The 18492-nt window shown below is 47.3% G+C and overlaps 1 protein-coding gene, 1 long non-coding RNA gene and 1 pseudogene across 3 annotated transcripts in view; all 3 read left to right on the forward strand.

Annotated features, from left to right (window-relative positions):
• The window catches only part of LOC148003112 (uncharacterized), a 10333-nt gene extending 3987 nt beyond the window's left edge, over nt 1-6346 (forward strand). The window contains exon 2 of the long non-coding RNA XR_015632129.1: nt 4632-6346. This is a non-coding gene — a long non-coding RNA (uncharacterized LOC148003112). The remainder of the gene's footprint in view (nt 1-4631) is intronic.
• A 617-nt stretch (nt 6347-6963) lies between these two features.
• On the forward strand, nt 6964-14751 carry Psme3 (proteasome activator subunit 3). Its single transcript, NM_001011894.1, is given in 11 exon segments — nt 6964-7205; nt 7901-7933; nt 8042-8104; nt 8328-8432; nt 10381-10429; nt 10801-10913; nt 11297-11365; nt 11475-11542; nt 11680-11734; nt 11848-11934; nt 13017-14751. Coding segments are annotated over 11 exon segments (765 nt in total). The 5' UTR covers nt 6964-7163; the 3' UTR covers nt 13098-14751.
• Nucleotides 14752-16299: 1548 nt separating this feature from the next.
• Nucleotides 16300-17766, forward strand: Aoc2-ps1 (amine oxidase, copper containing 2, pseudogene 1; annotated as a pseudogene). The gene has a single exon (NR_033180.2). The product of NR_033180.2 is annotated as an amine oxidase, copper containing 2, pseudogene 1 (transcript).
• Nucleotides 17767-18492: the final 726 nt, after the last annotated feature.

The following is an 18492-nucleotide window of genomic DNA, read 5'->3' on the forward strand; positions in this document are numbered from 1 at the left end:
ATATTTTTTTAAAAATTTATTTATTTATTATATATAAGTACACTGTAGCTGTCTTCGGACACACCAGATGAGGGCATCAGATCCCATTATAGATGATTGTGAGCCACCATGTGGTTGCTGGGAATTGAACTCAGGACTTCTGGAAGAGCAGACAGTGCTCTTAACCACTGAGCCATCTCTCCAGCCCCCTCCTATACTTTTTTAAAGGGGGTCTCATGGATCCCAAGAGTGACCTCAGACTCACTAGGCAGCTGAGAAGGACCTTGAACTTCTGACCCCCTGCCTCCACCTTCTGAGTGCTGAACTTACAAGTATGTGACCCAGGCTTTCATACACTCAACCAAGATACATCCACAGCCCCTAAGATATTTTCTAAATGTGCAGACATTTTTCACGTTTTGTTTTGTTTTGAGAGCCAAGATCCCATGTGCCTCAGGCTATTCTCAAAATAGCTCTCTGAGGCTGGCGAGATGGCTCAGCAGTTAAGAGCATAATAAGATGGCTGCTCTTGTAGAGAGAGGACCCAGGTTCAATTCCCACCAGCATCCATAACTCCAGTGCCAGGGAATTCAGTGGACTTTTCTGGACACTAGGCACACACAAAATAAAATGAATAAACGTAATGGTAGAATGTTGTTTTGGTTTGCTTTCTTTTGGGAACAGGATTTTACCATGGAGCCCTGGACGTCCTGAAACTCACTCTGTTGATCAGGCTGGCCGTGAACTCACAGAGATCAGTCTGCCTCTGCCTTCCAACTGCTGTGCCACTTACGCTCCTCGCGCCAGTGAAAAGCAGCTTTGTTTCTAATTTTTTATTCCTGTATTTTATGTGTGAGTGCTTTTTCTGAATATACACCTACATGCCAGAAGTGGGCACCAGATCATACAACAGAAGTTTGTGAGCCTCTAAGTGATTGCTGGGAATTGAACTCAGGATCTCTGGAAATGCAGCGTTAACCACAGAGCCATCTCTCCTGCCCTAATTTTTTCTTATCTTTACTTATATTTATGTTTATGAATGTTTTACTTTCATGTATGCATACCACAGGTGTGCCTGGTATCCACAGAGGTCAGAAAGGTATATCAGATCCTATGGAACTGGAGTCACAGAAGATTGTTGGTCAGCTTGTGGTTGCTGAGAATCAAACCCGGCTCCTCTGGGAGAACAGCCTGTGCTCTTTCTTACTGAGCCATCTCTTCAGCCTCTGAGAAAACAGTTTTTGTAAGTTGCCATGTTACTGGCTTGGGAGATTACAAATATGTATGACCATGCCCAGCTCTAGAAGATCTTTAATCCTTACCAAGTCAAATCTATCTATTTATGGGCTGGAGAGATGGCTCACTGACTGCTCTTCCAGAGGTCCTGAGTTCAATTCTCAGCAACCACATGGTGGCTCACAACCATCTGAAATGGGATTTGATGCCCTCTTCTGGTGTGTCTGGACAGCTACAGTGTACTTATATATAGTAAATAAATGAATCTTTAAAAAAAAGAAAAAGCAGAGCATAGTAGCACATGCTTAGAATCCCAGCCCTTGCGAGGCAGAGGCAGGAGTTTTAGGCCAGCCTGGGCTACACAGCAAGTTCCACGTTTCCCAGGGCTATCTACTGAGACTTGTCTCATTAACAAAAACCAAAATATTATTTATACCCAAAGACAAACTACAAAGAGGGACTTGAGAGGCAGAGGCAGAAGAATCAAGATTTATAGGCTAGCCTGAGCTATATCAAGACTCTATCCTCTCCTCACCAATTGTGTTTATCCATCCTATGTTGAAGGGCATTTGGTAGCTTCCAGTTAAGGCTACTGTGAATAGCATTGCTGTGAACATTCTTGTTTGTGTCTTTGGGTGAGCATATTTTTTGGGGGCATGATCCTAGAGAAGAGATTTCTGGGGCACAGATACATATATTTAGCTTGAATAGATACATCCGAGGATAGTCTGGAACTTGCTAAGTATCTCAGAATTGACCTTGAACTTACCACCCTCCCCAACGCCTGTCTCAACCTCTCCCAAGTTTTATTACATAAACTACAGCTGTGGTTAATATATTAAAAGATGACTTTATGTATATAGATGTTCTCTTAGTTAAGACTTCTATTGATATGGTGAAGTGCCAGGATCAAAAGCAACTTGGGGAGGAAAGGATTTATTGCACTCAGAGCTCCATGTAACAGTTCATCATCAAAAGCAGGGAGGGCAAGAACTCCAACAGGGCAGGAACTTGGAGGCAGGAGCTGAGGCAGAGGCCATGGAAGGGTGCTGCTCCTCTTGGCTTACTTAGCCTGCTTTCTTATAGAAGTCACGACCACCAGCCCAGGGGTGACCCCCACACCAGTGGGCTGAGTCGTTCCCCTTCGGTGGCTCAGTTGTCAATATTCACTGAGTGTGTATGAAGCCCTGTGCTTAATCCTCAGAACTCACATAGTGGAGGGAGAGGACCAGGTCCTATGAGTTGTCCTCCGACCTTTCTGAGCACACTGTGGCATACAGCTGGGTTGGAAATAAATAACAAATAAGTATTTTAAATTATTATTATTATTTTTTTTTGGAGCTGGGGACCGAACCCAGGGCCTTGCGCTTCCTAGGTAAGCGCTCTACCACTGAGCTAAATCCCCAGCCCCAATTTTAAGCATAAGTTATCCGACTGAAGGATGGGGCTTTTCCTGGAGACATTTGTCACCAGGCAGTAGGGCTTCAGGTTAGTCTCATCCCCAATAGTCCTAGAGAAATTCTAGTTGCTTTTTTTTGTTTGTTTGTTTGTTTGTTTGTTTTTTTCCGGAGCTGGGGATCGAACCCAGGACCACTGAGCTAAATCCCCAACCCCGCTGAAATTCTAGTTTTATAATCGACTTTTTCCATGTTTTAGGGTTCCTTTTTCAATGGTCAGATTTGGATTGTTCATGATATTCGGTCGCTGTTACTCAGCCTGGCCTTGAACTCCTGGGCTCCAGAGGTTTTCCTGTTTCACCTCCCCAAGCAGCTGCTTTACTGATCAGGCTCAAGGCTCACAGATCCAGCCACCGGCCCACCCTAGTTTGGAGTTAAGCTGAGATGTCTATGTTGGCTCAGCTGTCAATGGAAGATTCAGGACAGGAAGTGATGTCATCAGAGAGAGGAAGGGCTGGGGTGCTTGTAGGATGGCCAACCTCAAGCTAACTGTGCTTGTTTCTGTCCTTTGGTACCTATCTAGTTTAGGCTATGTTTTCAGTCCCTTCCATATGGCAGTAACCAACCCCCATCAGGCTAGACCAATGAATTTCTGATTTAAAAATTAAAAGTAGGGCTGGAGGGCTGGAGAGATGGCTCAGAGGTTAAGAGCACTGACTGCTATTCCAGAGGTCCTGAGTTCAATTCCCAGCAACCACATGGTGGCTCACAACCATCTGTAATGGGATCTGATGCCCTCTTCTGGCCTGCAGGCATACATGCAGACAGAAAGCTGTATGATGTATAAATAATAATAATAATAATGATGATGATGATGATGATGATGATGATGATGATGATGATGACGATGTAGGGCTGGAGAGATGGTTCAGTGGTTAACAGCATTGGTTGTTTTTCCAGAGGACCTGGGTTCAAATCCCAGCACCCAGATGGCGGCTCACAACTGTCTGTAACTCTGGAATCTGATGCCCTTATAGACACACATGTAGGCATACATGGGTACCCATGCACATAAATAAAATAAATTATATTTTTAAGTTATTTTTAAAAATTAAAAGTGTACTACTACTACAAAACTCAAGTCTTCTAGTTTGCTCTGAAATACAAACCTTAACCTCATTAAAAGTGGTCATTCATTTCTTCAAAAATTATAATCATCAAATGAGTGTTTTCTCTCCCTTGCCAGGCTGTACTCTAGGGCCAGAGCTCTGATTTTGATCTTGGCATACTTCAGACTTACTAGGAAAACTTCCATTTCATTCATTTAAAACAATTGTATTTCATACCGTAGTTGTTAGAAGGGAAGAGGCGAAGAGAACCACGCCAGGAATCGTTAAAGCCTGATTATTTACAGTTGTGTGTGGCAGTGCACACATGTAATGCCTTCTATCCTGTACCTGCCTCACCTGTGACATCATCCTACATAATGCCAACCCTAAGGAGGTAGAGGCAAGGGAATGGGGAGTTCAAGGCTCGTTTAGTCTTCATAGTGAGTTGGAGGTCACCCTGAGGTCCACACAAGCGCCTGACTCAGAGAGTGATGCGGGGGCCAGGGGAGGAGCTAAAAAAAGTAAAAAGAGGAGAAGGTGTTGAAGCATTTCCTCAAGAGCTGGAAGAGGATTGATTCCAAGGCACAAAAGGAAGAGTAGGTTTCCTCAGGAAGGGAGATGTTTCCTCCAGTGAGAGAAGATGAGGCAAGACAGGAATTACTGGTAGGTTGGCAGGTTGATGGTAAGGTGGTATCTTAGATTCCTTCCCAATGCTGAGATGGAAACCATGAATGTATGCGATTAGGGGAGGAACGGGGTTATTTCATCTTTCGTTCAACATGAAGGAAAGTTAGAGCAGGACCTCAAGGCAAAAACCTGAAGACAGAAACTAAAAGCAAAAACCATGGAAGAACGTTGCTTCTGGGTGGTTCCTCCTGGCTTGCTCAGTTTGCTTTCTTATATACCCTAGGACGACCTCCTCGGGAATGGCACTGCCCACAACAGGCTGGATTTTTTCATATGAATCAACAATCAGGAAAGTGCCCCACGGGGTTGCCTACTGCTCAATCTAATGCAGATACTTTCTCAGTTGAAGTTCCCTCTTTCTAGATGACCCTGGCTTATGTCAAGTTATCATCATCGTCGTCGTTGCCATCATCATCATCATCATCGCCAACAACATCATCATCACCATTATCATAATAATAATAACCAGGACAGGTGATAAGGAACACCCATTTGCTTCCGTCTTTTCAATTATGTATGATTCATGAGCATAAACTGGAGGTGAAAGGGAAAGAATTGTGAAGGTCTTAGGAAAAGAGAAAGTATGACAGTCATTTGGCATATGAGAAACTTGTCAAGAGCATGGAGAAAGAGCCCATGAGGTATCATATATTTGATGGAGATTTATGGACATGAATTTAAAGTAAGCCAGTCATCCTGGAGCACACAAAACTGAGTGGCATTTATCATTGCTTTCTCAATACAGAGATGGGTCAGTGTTTGGAACATTTAGAGAAGGGAGGAGGAAAAGGTGTATCTTTCTTCTTACAGTGTGTATCTGAAGACAAAGCAAGTTCTTTTCTGAGAATGAAGCCATTATTTCAATAAGCACGAACACTAGTTTTGAAGGTAGAATTCTGAAAGACACACAGAAGAGTGGCCCACTGACAGTACAAGGAAGCTAATTTGGGAGAGAATTCTGATGTTAAGTATCTAGAGACTAGTGTTAACAGAAAGTAGTGTGAAGATGGCTCAGGGGTTAAGAGCACTGATTGCTCTTCCAGAGGTCCTAAGTTCGATTCCCAGCAATCACATGGTGGCTCACAACCATCTGGAATGAGGTCTGATGCCCTCTTCTGGTGTGTCTGAAGACAGCTAGAGTGTACTTATTTATAAGTGAGTAGAGGAGAAGGGTGGGAGGAGGGTATTTGCACTGGAATAAGTGGGAAGACTATCTTAGATCCCTGCTATTGTCTGCCTGCCATTTCTTTGCTCCCATTTGCATTTTGGTCACTTTATTTTCTGGTGTTTTTCCAGTGTGAAGCACCAGTGGCAACCAGAAACTTTAAGCAGATTGTTCACTTTCTGTACCCCAGAACTGTTGTTTTCCATAGAAGAGTCACTGGTTCTGCCGGCTATTGAGTACTACAGTGTATCACATTTTCTGTTTTTGGTTGTTTTGTGACAATTTATATATGGCCTTACTTTGAAGCTCAGGCATTTAAAACCATTATCATTTACTCTGGATGGGCTTACTTATTTTCTTATGTGTGCACAGAGGTCAGAGGGCAACTTGCAGGGATTGGCTGTCACACCATACGTGTCTAAGGATTGAATTAACGTCGGTCGGCTTAGAGGCGAGTGCCTTTAATACCCACTATGTCCACCTTTTAGCTCCTGGTAGCTCAAGCTTTCCTGAATATTTCCCATTTAGTTGGTTGATGCGGTGAATTGGAAATCCAGACACGAGGGGCTGACTGTATTGTAATATGTAAATTAACACTGGCTAAAGTTATTTTTTTAATGCGTCTGCTAGAAGACCTCACCCTACATACATGATGCGCACATTTCTAGTCTCTCCAGAAAACTGTTCTGGGGTCTAGCACATCCCCCTACTCCATTTTATTGCATGGAATAACCAATAGGAAAAGATACACCGAATAAACTGTTGAAAGAGGAGATTGCTGTCTCGGACTTCCAGTGGGAAAATGGTAACCACTTCCCCCTAGAACTGAAAACTTAAGTCTAATGAAGTCATTGAAAACAATGTGTTGTCTCTTAAGATAAGCCACTATCCTCTTTTGAGAGTGAATTTGCCCCTTAGATACTTGATATCTGAGGTCTGCACGTTTATGATAACTGTACCAGGAAAGCTCGGTGCAATGGAACTTGTCTTGTGTTTGAGACTAGTCGTCAGGAGTAAGGGATGGGTGGCGGGAATCAGTAGTCACAGCCCGGAACCTTAAACTAGGGACCCGGGCCGCGGGCTTCTCCAGCCGACGTCACTAGGGCGCGACGCCTACTCTTCCAGAAGCAGTGGCACGTGAGGTACCACGGTGAAGTCGAGTTCCGGGACAATAAGACACATCACTCTTGAGTCCCCGGGAGATTTGGGTCTCAGCATCCCTGTCCTAGGTTTGCCACCACAGGTCACAAGGCCTGGAGCTCCATTAGCCCCTCCGAGAACCTGTAGAGTTGAGCATCACAGCGGCTGCGCAGGGCACGTGCTCATCCTCCCCAGGAGTCCGGGCGATTGGCTGTGACGCAACTTCCGGCGTGAGCGGCGAAAGCCGGGAGGGCGAGCGAGAGAGCTAGCAGGCAGCAGGCGGGCGGGTGGCCGGCCGGCACGGAGGGAGGGAACGAGCAAGCGGTGAGCAAGCCAGCGAGGGCGCCCGGGTCCCGAGGGCAGCGGAGATTCCTCAGGCCCCTCCGGTGCCCTCCCCGGAGCCCACAGCACCTCCGGCACCCAGCGGAGCGGACGCGGTCCAGCCCGGCCATGGCCTCGTTGCTGAAGGTGGATCAGGAAGTGAAGCTCAAGGTAGCGGCACAGCTCCGGCCTCCTCATCCCTCCTTTCGAACCCCCAGCAGTCGGATCTGCTCCCCACTCCCCATGTCGTCTTTGTCTCCCTGGGGACACCAGGTATGAGCTTCCGCCTGGCTCAACCCAGCCCCCCACGCCTGGAGACGGCATTGGAGAGGACGATATAGGGTGGCTTTCTGCCCTGCTTCTGGTGATGGAGTGCACCAGTGACTCCTCCTTGGACACGTGTTAGACTCAGTGCTTTAGGCTAGTGACAGGTGGAAATCCCGGGCCCAGGAACGTCCCCGCCCCCGACCCTGCCACTGACCCTGCCCTTGAGGCTGGCCTACTGCGTATGATAGGCCAGGTCTGGGGGGGAGTTGGCACGTTTGTGAGCTCACTTCTTCCAGTCTGGCTTTTGTCTGCCTATGAAATTGAGAGGGTTTCAGACAACACGGAGGGAGGGACCAAGGGGGGTGAGGGGTGGGTGGAAAGGGAGAGAAGGGGTAGAACTGACAGGTGCCGGCCTGCAACCCCAACATCTTCTCCCAAGATGGAGAAATGGATCCTCAAAAAAATGAAATATTTGCAGTCCGGGGGCCTCTCACCTTCTAATTATAATTTCAAGGTGAGGGCGAGACAGCTGGATTTGGGGTTCCCCATCCACACCCTTGTATCACTAGGTATTGAATTGCTCTCTTTGTTAATTCTAGGTTGATTCTTTCAGGGAGCGGATCACAAGTGAGGTGAGTGCTGGTTGTAAAAGAGAAAAGGGGCATTGGTTAATAGCTTGGGGTTTCCCAAAAAGATATCCATAGGGAGTTTATTAATTCAGGTGTATTTTCTCTGCCTAGGCAGAAGACTTGGTGGCAAATTTTTTCCCAAAGAAGTTATTAGAACTTGATAGTTTTTTGAAGGTGAGAGACGCTTTTATTTCTTTAAATTACTTCTTTGGTTCCTGTCTTTCTGACAGAGGGGGCAGACTGTGTGTTGATTCTGTTCCCTTGTGTACTATAAAGGATTCGTTTGCTTTTACAAGAAATACTCCTATCCCCCGTCTCTCTCCTTTTCTTTTCTTTTCTTTCTTTTCTTTTTAAACTTAACACTAATACTGTTTTGGGGTGAATGCCTCTCTTTCAGGAACCAATTCTAAATATCCATGACCTAACTCAGATCCACTCAGACATGAATCTCCCAGTCCCTGACCCCATTCTCCTCACCAATAGCCACGATGGACTGGATGGTGTGAGTGTCTTGCATTTATGTTTGTGTTCTTAGTATTTTGTTTTTTGGTAAGCTTGGGGACGTACGGAGATGTGGGATTTGCCTGTGGGATCTGGGTTCTGTTTGAGGTGTGGTGACTCTAGCATACTATACTACTTTTTGGACCATTCGCTTCGTTTTGGGCGAGGTGAGTACGTTAGTGCTGCTCTAGTTCTTAACCCAGGTTTTAATTAGTTCGAAGCTGGCTGCAGGCTTCCCTCCACTACCTGGCTTTCCACACGCTTGGGAGCAAGACTGTTTTGTTCAGCATGCTGTCCTTATAGATGGCAGAACAGCTGTCCTTGCTGCCTAGCCGCAGTCCCAGTCCGCAGTCACTGTGCTTGCTGTGCTGAACTGTGCTTTACTGCACTTGCACTGTGCTTCTGAGACAGCATCTGATTATGGAGCCCCTGGCTAGCCTGCAACTCCTTATGCAGACTAGACTGAGTTGACCACAAACTCAACAAGATCTGCCTGCCCCTGCCACGTAAATGCTAGGAAGGAAGGTGCGAGCTGCCATGCCAGCCAGCACTGCTACTGTATTAGTTGCAAGTCTATATTGCATTATAACACCAGGGATACTATAGTTCCATCTAGATTCCTGTGGCTTGGTACTTTGTTGTTGTTGTTGTTGTTATTATTATTACTGTTTTTTTTTTTTTCTGTCCTAGAAGTCAAGCCCAGGGTCTTGTGTACCTATATAAATGCTGTACATCTGATTTATGTTCCTAGCTTTCAGAACTTTCTTAATTATAATTCATTAAGCGAGGGATGGTGGCTCAGCATTCAGCTTGCCTGGAGAACGAGAGTTGTGTGTTCAAGATCAGCCTGGGATACATAGTAAATTGAAGGCTGGCTGGGACACATACCGGGAGCGTTTTTTTCTTTTTTTTAAATAAGATTTTTTTATAAGTACACTGTAGCTGTCTTCAAACACACCAGAAGAGGGCATCAGATCCCATTACAGATGGTTGTGAGCCACCATGTGGTTGCTGGGATTTGAACTCTGGACTTCTGGAAGAGCAGTCAGTGCTGCTCTTAACCACTAAGCCATCTCTCCAGCCCAGAATCCTTTCTTCAAAATAAAACAAACTTGAAGTTAAGTCAGGGGACATCTCAGTAGTCTGCGTCCTTAGCTCCCAACATCACATATTCCTAGCGTAGAGAAGGTACTGCTCTGAGTTTGCTGAATGACAAGATTTATCTTAGAATCAAAACACTAGTGCACACTCCCTCAGTTATCTCCTACCTGCCTTTTTGCTTTCTTCTTTTTTTTCTTTCCTTTTTTCGGAGCTGGGGACCGAACCCAGGGCCTTGTGCTTGCTAGGCAAGCGCTCTACCACTGAGCTAAATCCCCAACCCCTTCTTATTTTTTAAATGGAATTTTCCCTGCTTTTCCACTACTTAAAAAAGTACTTTATTGTGTGGGTAGGGAGCTCTTTCCTTCTGCCATATTGGACCCAGAGATCAAACTTGGGTCATCAGACTTGGCAGCAAGTGCCTCTCCCTGCTGAGCCAACCTACTGACCACTTCGGCTGCTTTTTAAATGTGTTCTATTAGTGGTAACTTTGGCCTTCCCAACCAGAATGTAAGTTTCTTTTTGACGAGAACCCCTTTTAAAAACTTTATGTGTGTGTGCATTGAAATTCATATGATAGAGGGGTGGGGATTTAGCTCAGTGGTAGAGTGCTTGCCTAGCAAGCGCAAGGCCCTGGGTTCGGTCCCCAGCTCCAGAAACAACAACAACAACAACAACAAAAAAAGAAATTCATATATAATCTCTGGGGTCCAGAAAGGAATTACACTTCCTTGTACAGTATCTTGTAATGGGCATGCTTGTTGAATGCAAAAATTAAACTTGTTTGTATAGTGTCTGTGATGGGCATGTGTGTTGAATCCACACTAATTCTTGCTTCTTTATACCTTTAGCCCACTTACAAGAAGCGCAGGTTGGATGAATGTGAAGAGGCCTTCCAAGGTAAGAGCTGCTATCTAATCAGCACACTTCACCTGCTGACTAGCCGCCCTGAGATGTAGGATGGATCTGGACTTCAGGAACTGAGGTCTCATTTAATTTCCAAGGTTAACAATCAGCAAATCCTCCTGGCTCAGTCATTTAGTCTTCTGGAACGCCAAGAGGGTCTGGTTGTGTGGATACCAGGGAGGATGCTTAGAGGCCCATATTCCGTGCCTTAGTTTCCCCGTAGGAGTAATTGCTACCTGATCCATCAGGGGTGGTGTAGTCACTTAGAAGAGATTATTACATCCAGCTTAAGGGAAGAAGGAAAAGGTGGAGGCTGCTCTTACTTTTTCACTGCAGTGAACATGTGTCCTTGACATATCTTCCAGGAACCAAGGTGTTTGTGATGCCCAACGGGATGTTGAAAAGCAACCAGCAGCTTGTGGACATTATTGAGAAAGTAAAACCTGAGATTCGGCTGCTGATCGAGAAATGTAACACGGTGAGGCAGGGGTTCGTGCCCAACGAGCGCCTCTGGAACTGTGGAATGATGGGAGGGGTTGGCAGGCTAAGGCCTTTGATTCCTTTGCCCTGGCATCAGTCCCCACCAGCAAGAATCATGTACTTCGGGGGCCGGAGAGATGGCTCAGTGGTTAAGAGCATCGACTACTCTTCTAGAGGTCCTGAGTTCCCAGCAATGACATGGTGGCTCACAATCATCTATAATGAGATCTGATGCCCTCTTCTGGTGTGTGTGAAAACAGCTACCGTGTACTTATATATAATAAGTAAATACATCCTTTCTAAAAAAGAATCATGTACTTCCAAGCCTAAGTAGGAAGGACCAAGGTCCTTCTACAAGTATTTTGTCTTCTCATGCTCTAGGTCAAAATGTGGGTTCAGCTCTTGATTCCCAGGATAGAAGATGGGAACAACTTCGGGGTGTCGATTCAGGTAGTGTGCCCGCGTTGCAAACTCCGCTCCTTCCCTGCTTGCTTTCCCTTGCTCTGTGGTGCTGCAGTAGATGGTGGGGAAGTAACCTGACTCACCTGTTTATCCCCAGGAGGAAACAGTTGCAGAGCTAAGAACTGTCGAGAGTGAAGCTGCGTCTTATCTGGACCAGATTTCTAGGTAAGGTGGTTTGCGCTGGACCTAGGAACAGGGGATGGTGAAGTGGGAGGCGTGCTCAGGGTCCAGGCCCAGGAATGTGGTTGGTGAAGTGGGAGGCGTGCTCAGGGCTCCCTTCAGCTGCTTTTTTTTCCTTCCAGATATTATATTACAAGAGCCAAATTGGTTTCTAAAATAGCTAAATACCCCCATGTGGTAAGTAGGGTTTTGTGGTCTGAGGTGGGGTGGCAAGATAGAGAAGAGAGTAGGACTGAGCAGCCTGTGGGCATTTGGGCCTTGGAAGACGAGCCTCCCTACTCCCCATGCAGGAGGACTATCGCCGCACTGTCACAGAGATCGATGAGAAAGAGTACATCAGCCTCCGCCTCATCATCTCAGAGCTGAGGAATCAGTATGTGAGTACATCAGTCTCTGCCCAGAGTTGTCCTGCTTCTCATAGGCCTGTGGTGATTTCTATAAATCTGGGGTCGGAATGAAAGGAGTCCAGAGATGGTGTCTGTCTATGGTGCCATCTTAGGAGGTTGAGCAGTAGGACCCAAAATTTGAGGCTGGCCCAGGGTACAGAAATAGCTGTTTATCAGCTGGGAGTAGAGAGCATGAACCTCTGAGGGAGTCGAGTTGGGTGTGTGTGTACTAGCTAGGTGGAGGTGCTACACCACACATGGATGCTTAAGCACAGGCCTTGGTGCCAGAGGTGGCTTTACAACCAAGTTCTCCTGCGGGATTCATCTTGTTTGTCCTCAGATAAGGTCTCACTACGTATCCCTGGTTGTCCTGCAGCTCACTGTTGGTGACAGACTTTAAAGTTCCACTGACTTGGGGTTGGGGATTTAGCTCAGTGGTAGAGCGCTTGCCTAGCAAGTGCAAGGCCCTGGGTTCGGTCCCCAGCTGGGGGGGGGGGGGGGGAGTTCCACTGACTCTGTCTCTCAGTCTCTCAAGTGATGGGATAAAAGACATCTTAATCTGCTTGATTTTTTGTTTTTGTCTGTGTGTCAGTGTATGCACATTTGAGAGTGCAGGCACCTGTGGTCAGCAGAAGAGGACATCAGATTCCCTAGAGCTGGAGTTAGTGACAGTTGAGAGTTGCCGACTTGGGTGTCAGCTCAGCCTGCTCCTCTGCAGTGAGAACTCTGGTTCCTGCTGATGAGCCAGTGCTTCAGTCCGGAACCTGATCTTGATCGTGTTTAAGCTCAGACTTCAGCTTCTTTCTAAAATGGGAGAGTTTGATTACTGAGTTTAAAAACAAAACACAACACACTTAGCAGCAAGGCATTGCGTTAAAGGACTTCTTGTACTTCTCAGTGTAATCAATGCTTAGAGCCAGCTTAGGAGGACAGGAAGTGGTGTTGCGTCCCCTTGCCCCCAGCTGGGTCAGGTGATGAGAGTGGGGTAAGGCGAGCAGTTGCTTGGAGCATCTCAGTCTCTTGGTGAGGTAGAGTTGAACATGTGAGTGATCTCCTGATCCTTCCTGTCCTAGGTCACGCTCCATGACATGATCCTGAAAAACATTGAGAAGATCAAACGGCCCCGAAGCAGCAATGCAGAGACACTGTACTGAGGCCAGGGCCAGGGCCGGGGGACTTTGTGAGTCTGGCTCAAGACCGACATTGCCTTGGTTTGTTATATGACTATCGTGATGGGGAAACTGGCTGGAAATAGTAATCACACCTCTCTGTTTTTAGTTAGAGTCTAATGAAACTCTCATCTAGTTCTGTGACGTGTTTACCTCTTTTTTCAGGCCTCAGGAACTCTTCTATCTCCTTCCCCAACACCCCCACCCAACCTGTCCTAATTTCTGGAGAACTCCAGGTTTGTGCAGCATACTGGCACAAGAATAATTGTGGGTTTTTGTTTTTTTCTCCCCCCTCTTTCCCGTTCTAGGTTTTGTGTTTTCTTCCTTTTGATGATTAGTTGGCTAAAAGCTGGAGGAACTATAGGGAAAGTGTTAGGTGTCTTTTAGGAACAGGGGAGTGGATGTGGAAGGGACATCTCTTTTATCACAAGGCTAGTGTCTCTTGTTTCTGTGGGACTTTGGTCCTTCCTGTCTGTCCTGGTGAGCCTTAGGGTTTTCCTGCATCCATCCCACCTGGAGCCTGGCCATGATGAGGGAAACCTTAGGCCTTCAGCTACATCCCTACAGCTTCTTGGATGTTTTTATAACTGGGGTTTTCACATACACTTGTGGACACATGTACATACGCATAGGGACATGTATACATGCTTCCTGCTCCATTATAGAACATACCTTACTTCTTGTACCACACCCCCTCAAGCCCCTGTCACATACAACACCTCAGCAGGTGATAGTTGTCTTAGTCATCCACCCAGGCAAAAATCCCAGGCCCACCCTCTCCTGATAATGTAGCCACTGGTGCCAGGGTAAGTTGAAGGAGAACAGGAGCCGAGCAGCAGAGGCTCGTGGAGGCCTCCCTCTGCGACTCAGGTTCTTTTTGGTGTTATGCAAAAGCTGGTCCTCTAGCCCCCACTTGCCCTTCTCCTGGGCTAGCGTGTTCGCTGGCTAGGGAGCGTGTGAGGCCCAGAGGCTGCTGCTCCTCGCTATGCTTTCCCTTTGGGAAATGTTTCTCGTATTTATAGTATTGTGCTTCCAGGGAAAGCAGTAATTCATGTGTATATGTGTGTGTGTACACATACACACGTGCACATGTGTGTGTGTGTGTGTGTGTGTGTGTGTGTGTGTGTGTGTGTGTGTGTTCGCGTGTGTGTATAAATATGCTGCGAAGGTCAAACCCATAGAAGAGTTGCCTCCTCTTGAATCTTCCAGAGATATCACTTGTTACAGCATTTGGATTAACCCCACCAGCCCCCAGCTTTTTAAGTGAGAGTTGGTCTCTGCAGTTAGCCTGCCAGTGACTCAGTGTCTATTTGACTTTACTCCTCTCCGTCTTCCAATTCCCAGTCATTTTCCATCTGGGTGCATCACTTTCACTCCCAGCGTTCTATAGAGCAGGAGTTGGGATGCTCTCTTCCCATGAGTAGTGCTCAGTAACAAACCAACTGCATTTTCATTGGGCAGTACGCCTACCCACCCTCAGATCCCTTCCAGCCGAACCCCTTCCTGCCCACCATGTGTTTCTCAGTTTTCCTTTTTGTTTGATTGTTCCTCTGCCCCTCCCTCCTTGGATTGTAATGTAAAATTCTTTTACCATGTCAAGAAATTATTAAAAATACAGGTACTTTGACCTCTTTCTAAAGCTGTAGACCCTGGTGCCGTACTCTGGTGACTAAGGGACATGGTGGTCTTCAGATGCTCCGGCCAGCTTGTTGTGTGTGAACTTGCTAGTTGAACTGCTTCCTTTCTTCCCGGAGGGAAGTGGTTTGTTCATGCTGTGCATTGGAGCTGCCTCTTGCCATCAGATCCCAAGTCCTTCCCGGTGATACTCTGAACTTCCAGCAGAGGCTGCTGTGGGTACATGTGGGAAAGGCAGCTCAGGCTGACCGTGTCCATCCAGTTCTTATCTCCATACTAGCTTGTCTCTCTACATAATGCTTCAACTCTTGAGGGAACTCCTAGTGTTGGTTTATAATAACCCAAAGTACTCATAGGAGGCTTAGATCCCTCTGAAATAACATGTCCTCACTTCCCTCCAGACAGTGAGACTCTGATTGTCTGCAGAGGTTTAAGATCCCAACAAGGTAGGGACATCTACTCGATTCTGTCCCAGAGCTTAGAGCCACTAGCTAACAGTTCTGCCTGCCCGCCTCCAGAGTTACTAAGCACTTGCTGTGCATGACTACATTTTAATCAAAAGCAGTCCGCAGAGTGCTTTTATACTTCTTAGTTATTCATTTGGATGTTTGTTTTACAAGACAGTTTCTCTGTGTAGCTCCGGCTGTCCTGGGACTTGCTCTGTAGACCAAGCTGGCCTTAAACTCAACAGAGATCTGCCTGCCTCTTGTTTCCTGAGTGCTGGGATTAAAGGCATGTAGCTTTTATTTTTTAAGGCAGAGTATCATCTTGGTTGACCTATAATTCACTCTGTAGCTTAGTTGACCTTGAACTCACGGTAGTCCTCTTGAGTGTTGGTATAAATGACCATGCCCCATGTGCCTTCATAGGGAAGAAACTCAAGATAGGTGGGTAGCTCCATTAAGGCTACACAACTTGGTGGACTGGATCACTGTATAGACCTGAACACAAAGCTCAGAAACTCAACCCGTCTTTTCACTGACTGGATAGAATAAGGTCTCCCAAATCGGGCACTCACTTTGTTAGGTCCCAGGTAGCACCGACTGCTCAATGCTGAGTCAGGCAGTGGGTCCAGGAACTATTGGCTGGGGTTAAGAGGTGTTCTGTTTTGTTAGTACTTGTGTGTTACACAGGGAAAGTGTATCAAAACTGCCTTCTCAGAGCTGCTGAGGTACAGGGGGGTTTAGCATCATTACCTACCCTATGTCTTCTCACCTGGTCTTGATGATAAAACTGAGTAATTAGTGACCAATAGCAGGCAAAGTTTAGGGATAGGAAAAAGCTATGTAGGTGGAAGTAATGTGTTGAGCACAATTACTTACAGCAAGATCAGAAATTTACTGTCCAGCCCACAGGGAGGAGTTTAGTCCCTTCCTCTTCATCATCCTGAACATAAGCCTGCCTCAATGTCAGAAACAGAAAAGAGCCATTAGGACCAGTGCCGCTCAGCATCAGCCATGAACTGCAAGGTGCTGCTGATATTTCTGGTGCTCTCTTGTTGCTCTTTGCTCTGGCCTATGTCTCGCTGACTAGGCAAGGCAGTTCCAGCCAGTCTCCTCGATGCCCTTCCATGCCTCCCAGAATTCATTCCTGGACACACCCTGGCCAGAGCCAGCCGTTTGCAGACCTGAGCCCTGAGGAGCTGACAGCTGTGATGAGCTTTCTGATCAAGCACCTGGGGCCAGGGCTGGTGGACGCAGCCCAGGCTCGACCCTCGGACAACTGTGTCTTCTCAGTAGAGTTGCAGCTGCCTGCCAAGGCTGCAGCCCTGGCCCACCTGGACAGAGGGGGGCTCCCACCTGTGCGGGCGGCACTGGCCATCATCTTCTTTGGTGGACAACCCAAGCCCAATGTGAGTGAGCTGGTGGTGGGGCCCCTGCCTCACGTACATGCGGGATGTGACTGTGGAGCGTCATGGCGGCCCCCTGCCCTATTAACCGTTGCCCCATGCTGAAAGCTGAGTTTGTTCAGATATGGAGGCATTTGAAAGAGGTGGAGTTACCAAAGGTATCCACCTTTCTGGCTTCTGTCTTGAACTACAATGGTTCCACCTTGGCACCTCTACATTCTACTGCTAGAGGCTTCCATTCTGTAGCATCACCTTCACCCCGTGGGGCTAGAGCTATTGTTGGACCGTGGGGCCCTGGACCCTGGCCACCAGGTAGTCCAACAGGCCTTCTACACTGGGCATTGCTATGCAGACTTGGCCCAGTTGGAATGGGAGTTTAAAGCTGGCCGCCTAGGGGTTGGGGATTTAGCTCGGTGGTAGAGTGCTTGCCTAGGAAGCGCAAGGCCCTGGGTTCAGTCCCCAGCTCCGAAAAAAAGAAAAAAAAAAAAAAAGAAAAGCTGGCCGCCTAGAAGCGATTCAGGTCCCTCTACCCACACCAAATGGGGCTTCCTCCCCGAGGCTAGAGTCACTCCAGACCCTCCTCTTCCCCTTCAGTTCTCAATCCAGGTTCCCCAGTCCAACATACAGGGAAGCTCAGTGATATCTCCCTCTGGACGTTTACCTTTGGTCATGGGGTATTCGGTGACTTAAGAATTTTTGATATTCGGTTCAAGGGTGAGTGTGTGGCTTATGAAGTCAGTGTCCAAGAGTGTCTGACAGTTTATGGTGCCGATTCCCCCAAAACAGTGACGATCTGGCACTTGGACAGCAGCTATGGGCTTGGTCAAAACAGCTGAGCCTAGGTTCGGGGGCCGGAGGGCGGAGGTGGATTGCCCTCATAAGCGACAATGCTGGACATCCATGTACTGGTAGGTACAGGATCAGTCCTGCTGCTCCCAGGGGCTGTGTGTGTATTTGAGGAGGCCCAGAGATACTCCTTTGAAGGCATCACAATGGCATTGGGGGGGGGGGGTCATTTCTGTGGTGGTTTGGCCAGCTCAGGCCTCCTGGTCAAGTTGGTGTCATCAGTGGGCAACTAGGATTACATTTGGGACTTTATGCTGCACCCAAGTGATGGGGCACTTGAAACGTGTGTCCATGCCACAGGCAATATCAACACAGCTTTCCTGAGTGGAGGAGCTAAAAGTCTCCTCTTTGGGAACTGTGTGGAAGAAAGAGTGCCGGGAGCAGTGCACGCACATTCTTTCCACTTCAAACTGGACCTTGATGTGGCAGGTGAGTTCCGAGGTTGAGGATTGAAGGTTGGGAGTGGGCCACAGGGCAGAAAGCCCCCAAATGAAGGTGTGACCTGAAAGGTCCCAGGGCATTCTAATCCCTCTGGGTATGGGAAGGAGGAAGGATTGTCTGAGTGCACCTGCAGTCACAACTGGGGGTCTGGACAAAGGTGAAAGGGGTTCTCTTGCCAACTCCTACCCTCTGATCCCCTGCCCCCGGATTGCAATTGTAAAATTAGTTTTAGTATAATGGCTGCCTTAGCCTTGAGGGACCCTCTGGGGAAATGAGTTGAGCTTAGAAACTGAGTGGAGCTACAGCCAGGCACTTGTTACTTAAGCTTAGAGTGGGTGGAGAGGGCAGGGAACTGAGCAGAGGTAACCAGAAGACTGGCTGAAGAGCTTTCAATAGGGCAGGGGTGTGTGTTGCACATGGGGAGGATGTCGGAGCTGGGCTATCTGCAGTTAGTGCTCCTTAAGTGGTATGAGGAAGGCCACCCTACCCTCTGGTCACTATGAACTGTCCACTATTACAGCAAGCCTGGGACAGGCAGGGTGTAAGTATGGAGGACAGAAAAGCTCATAAAAGCACAGACATGGACCCGGAAAGAAGCCAAGTTCAGCA

This window comes from Rattus norvegicus, chromosome 10 (genome assembly GCF_021556685.1).
Source record: "Rattus norvegicus strain SHRSP/BbbUtx chromosome 10, alternate assembly SHRSP_T2T, whole genome shotgun sequence".
Taxonomy (NCBI): domain Eukaryota; kingdom Metazoa; phylum Chordata; class Mammalia; order Rodentia; family Muridae; genus Rattus; species Rattus norvegicus.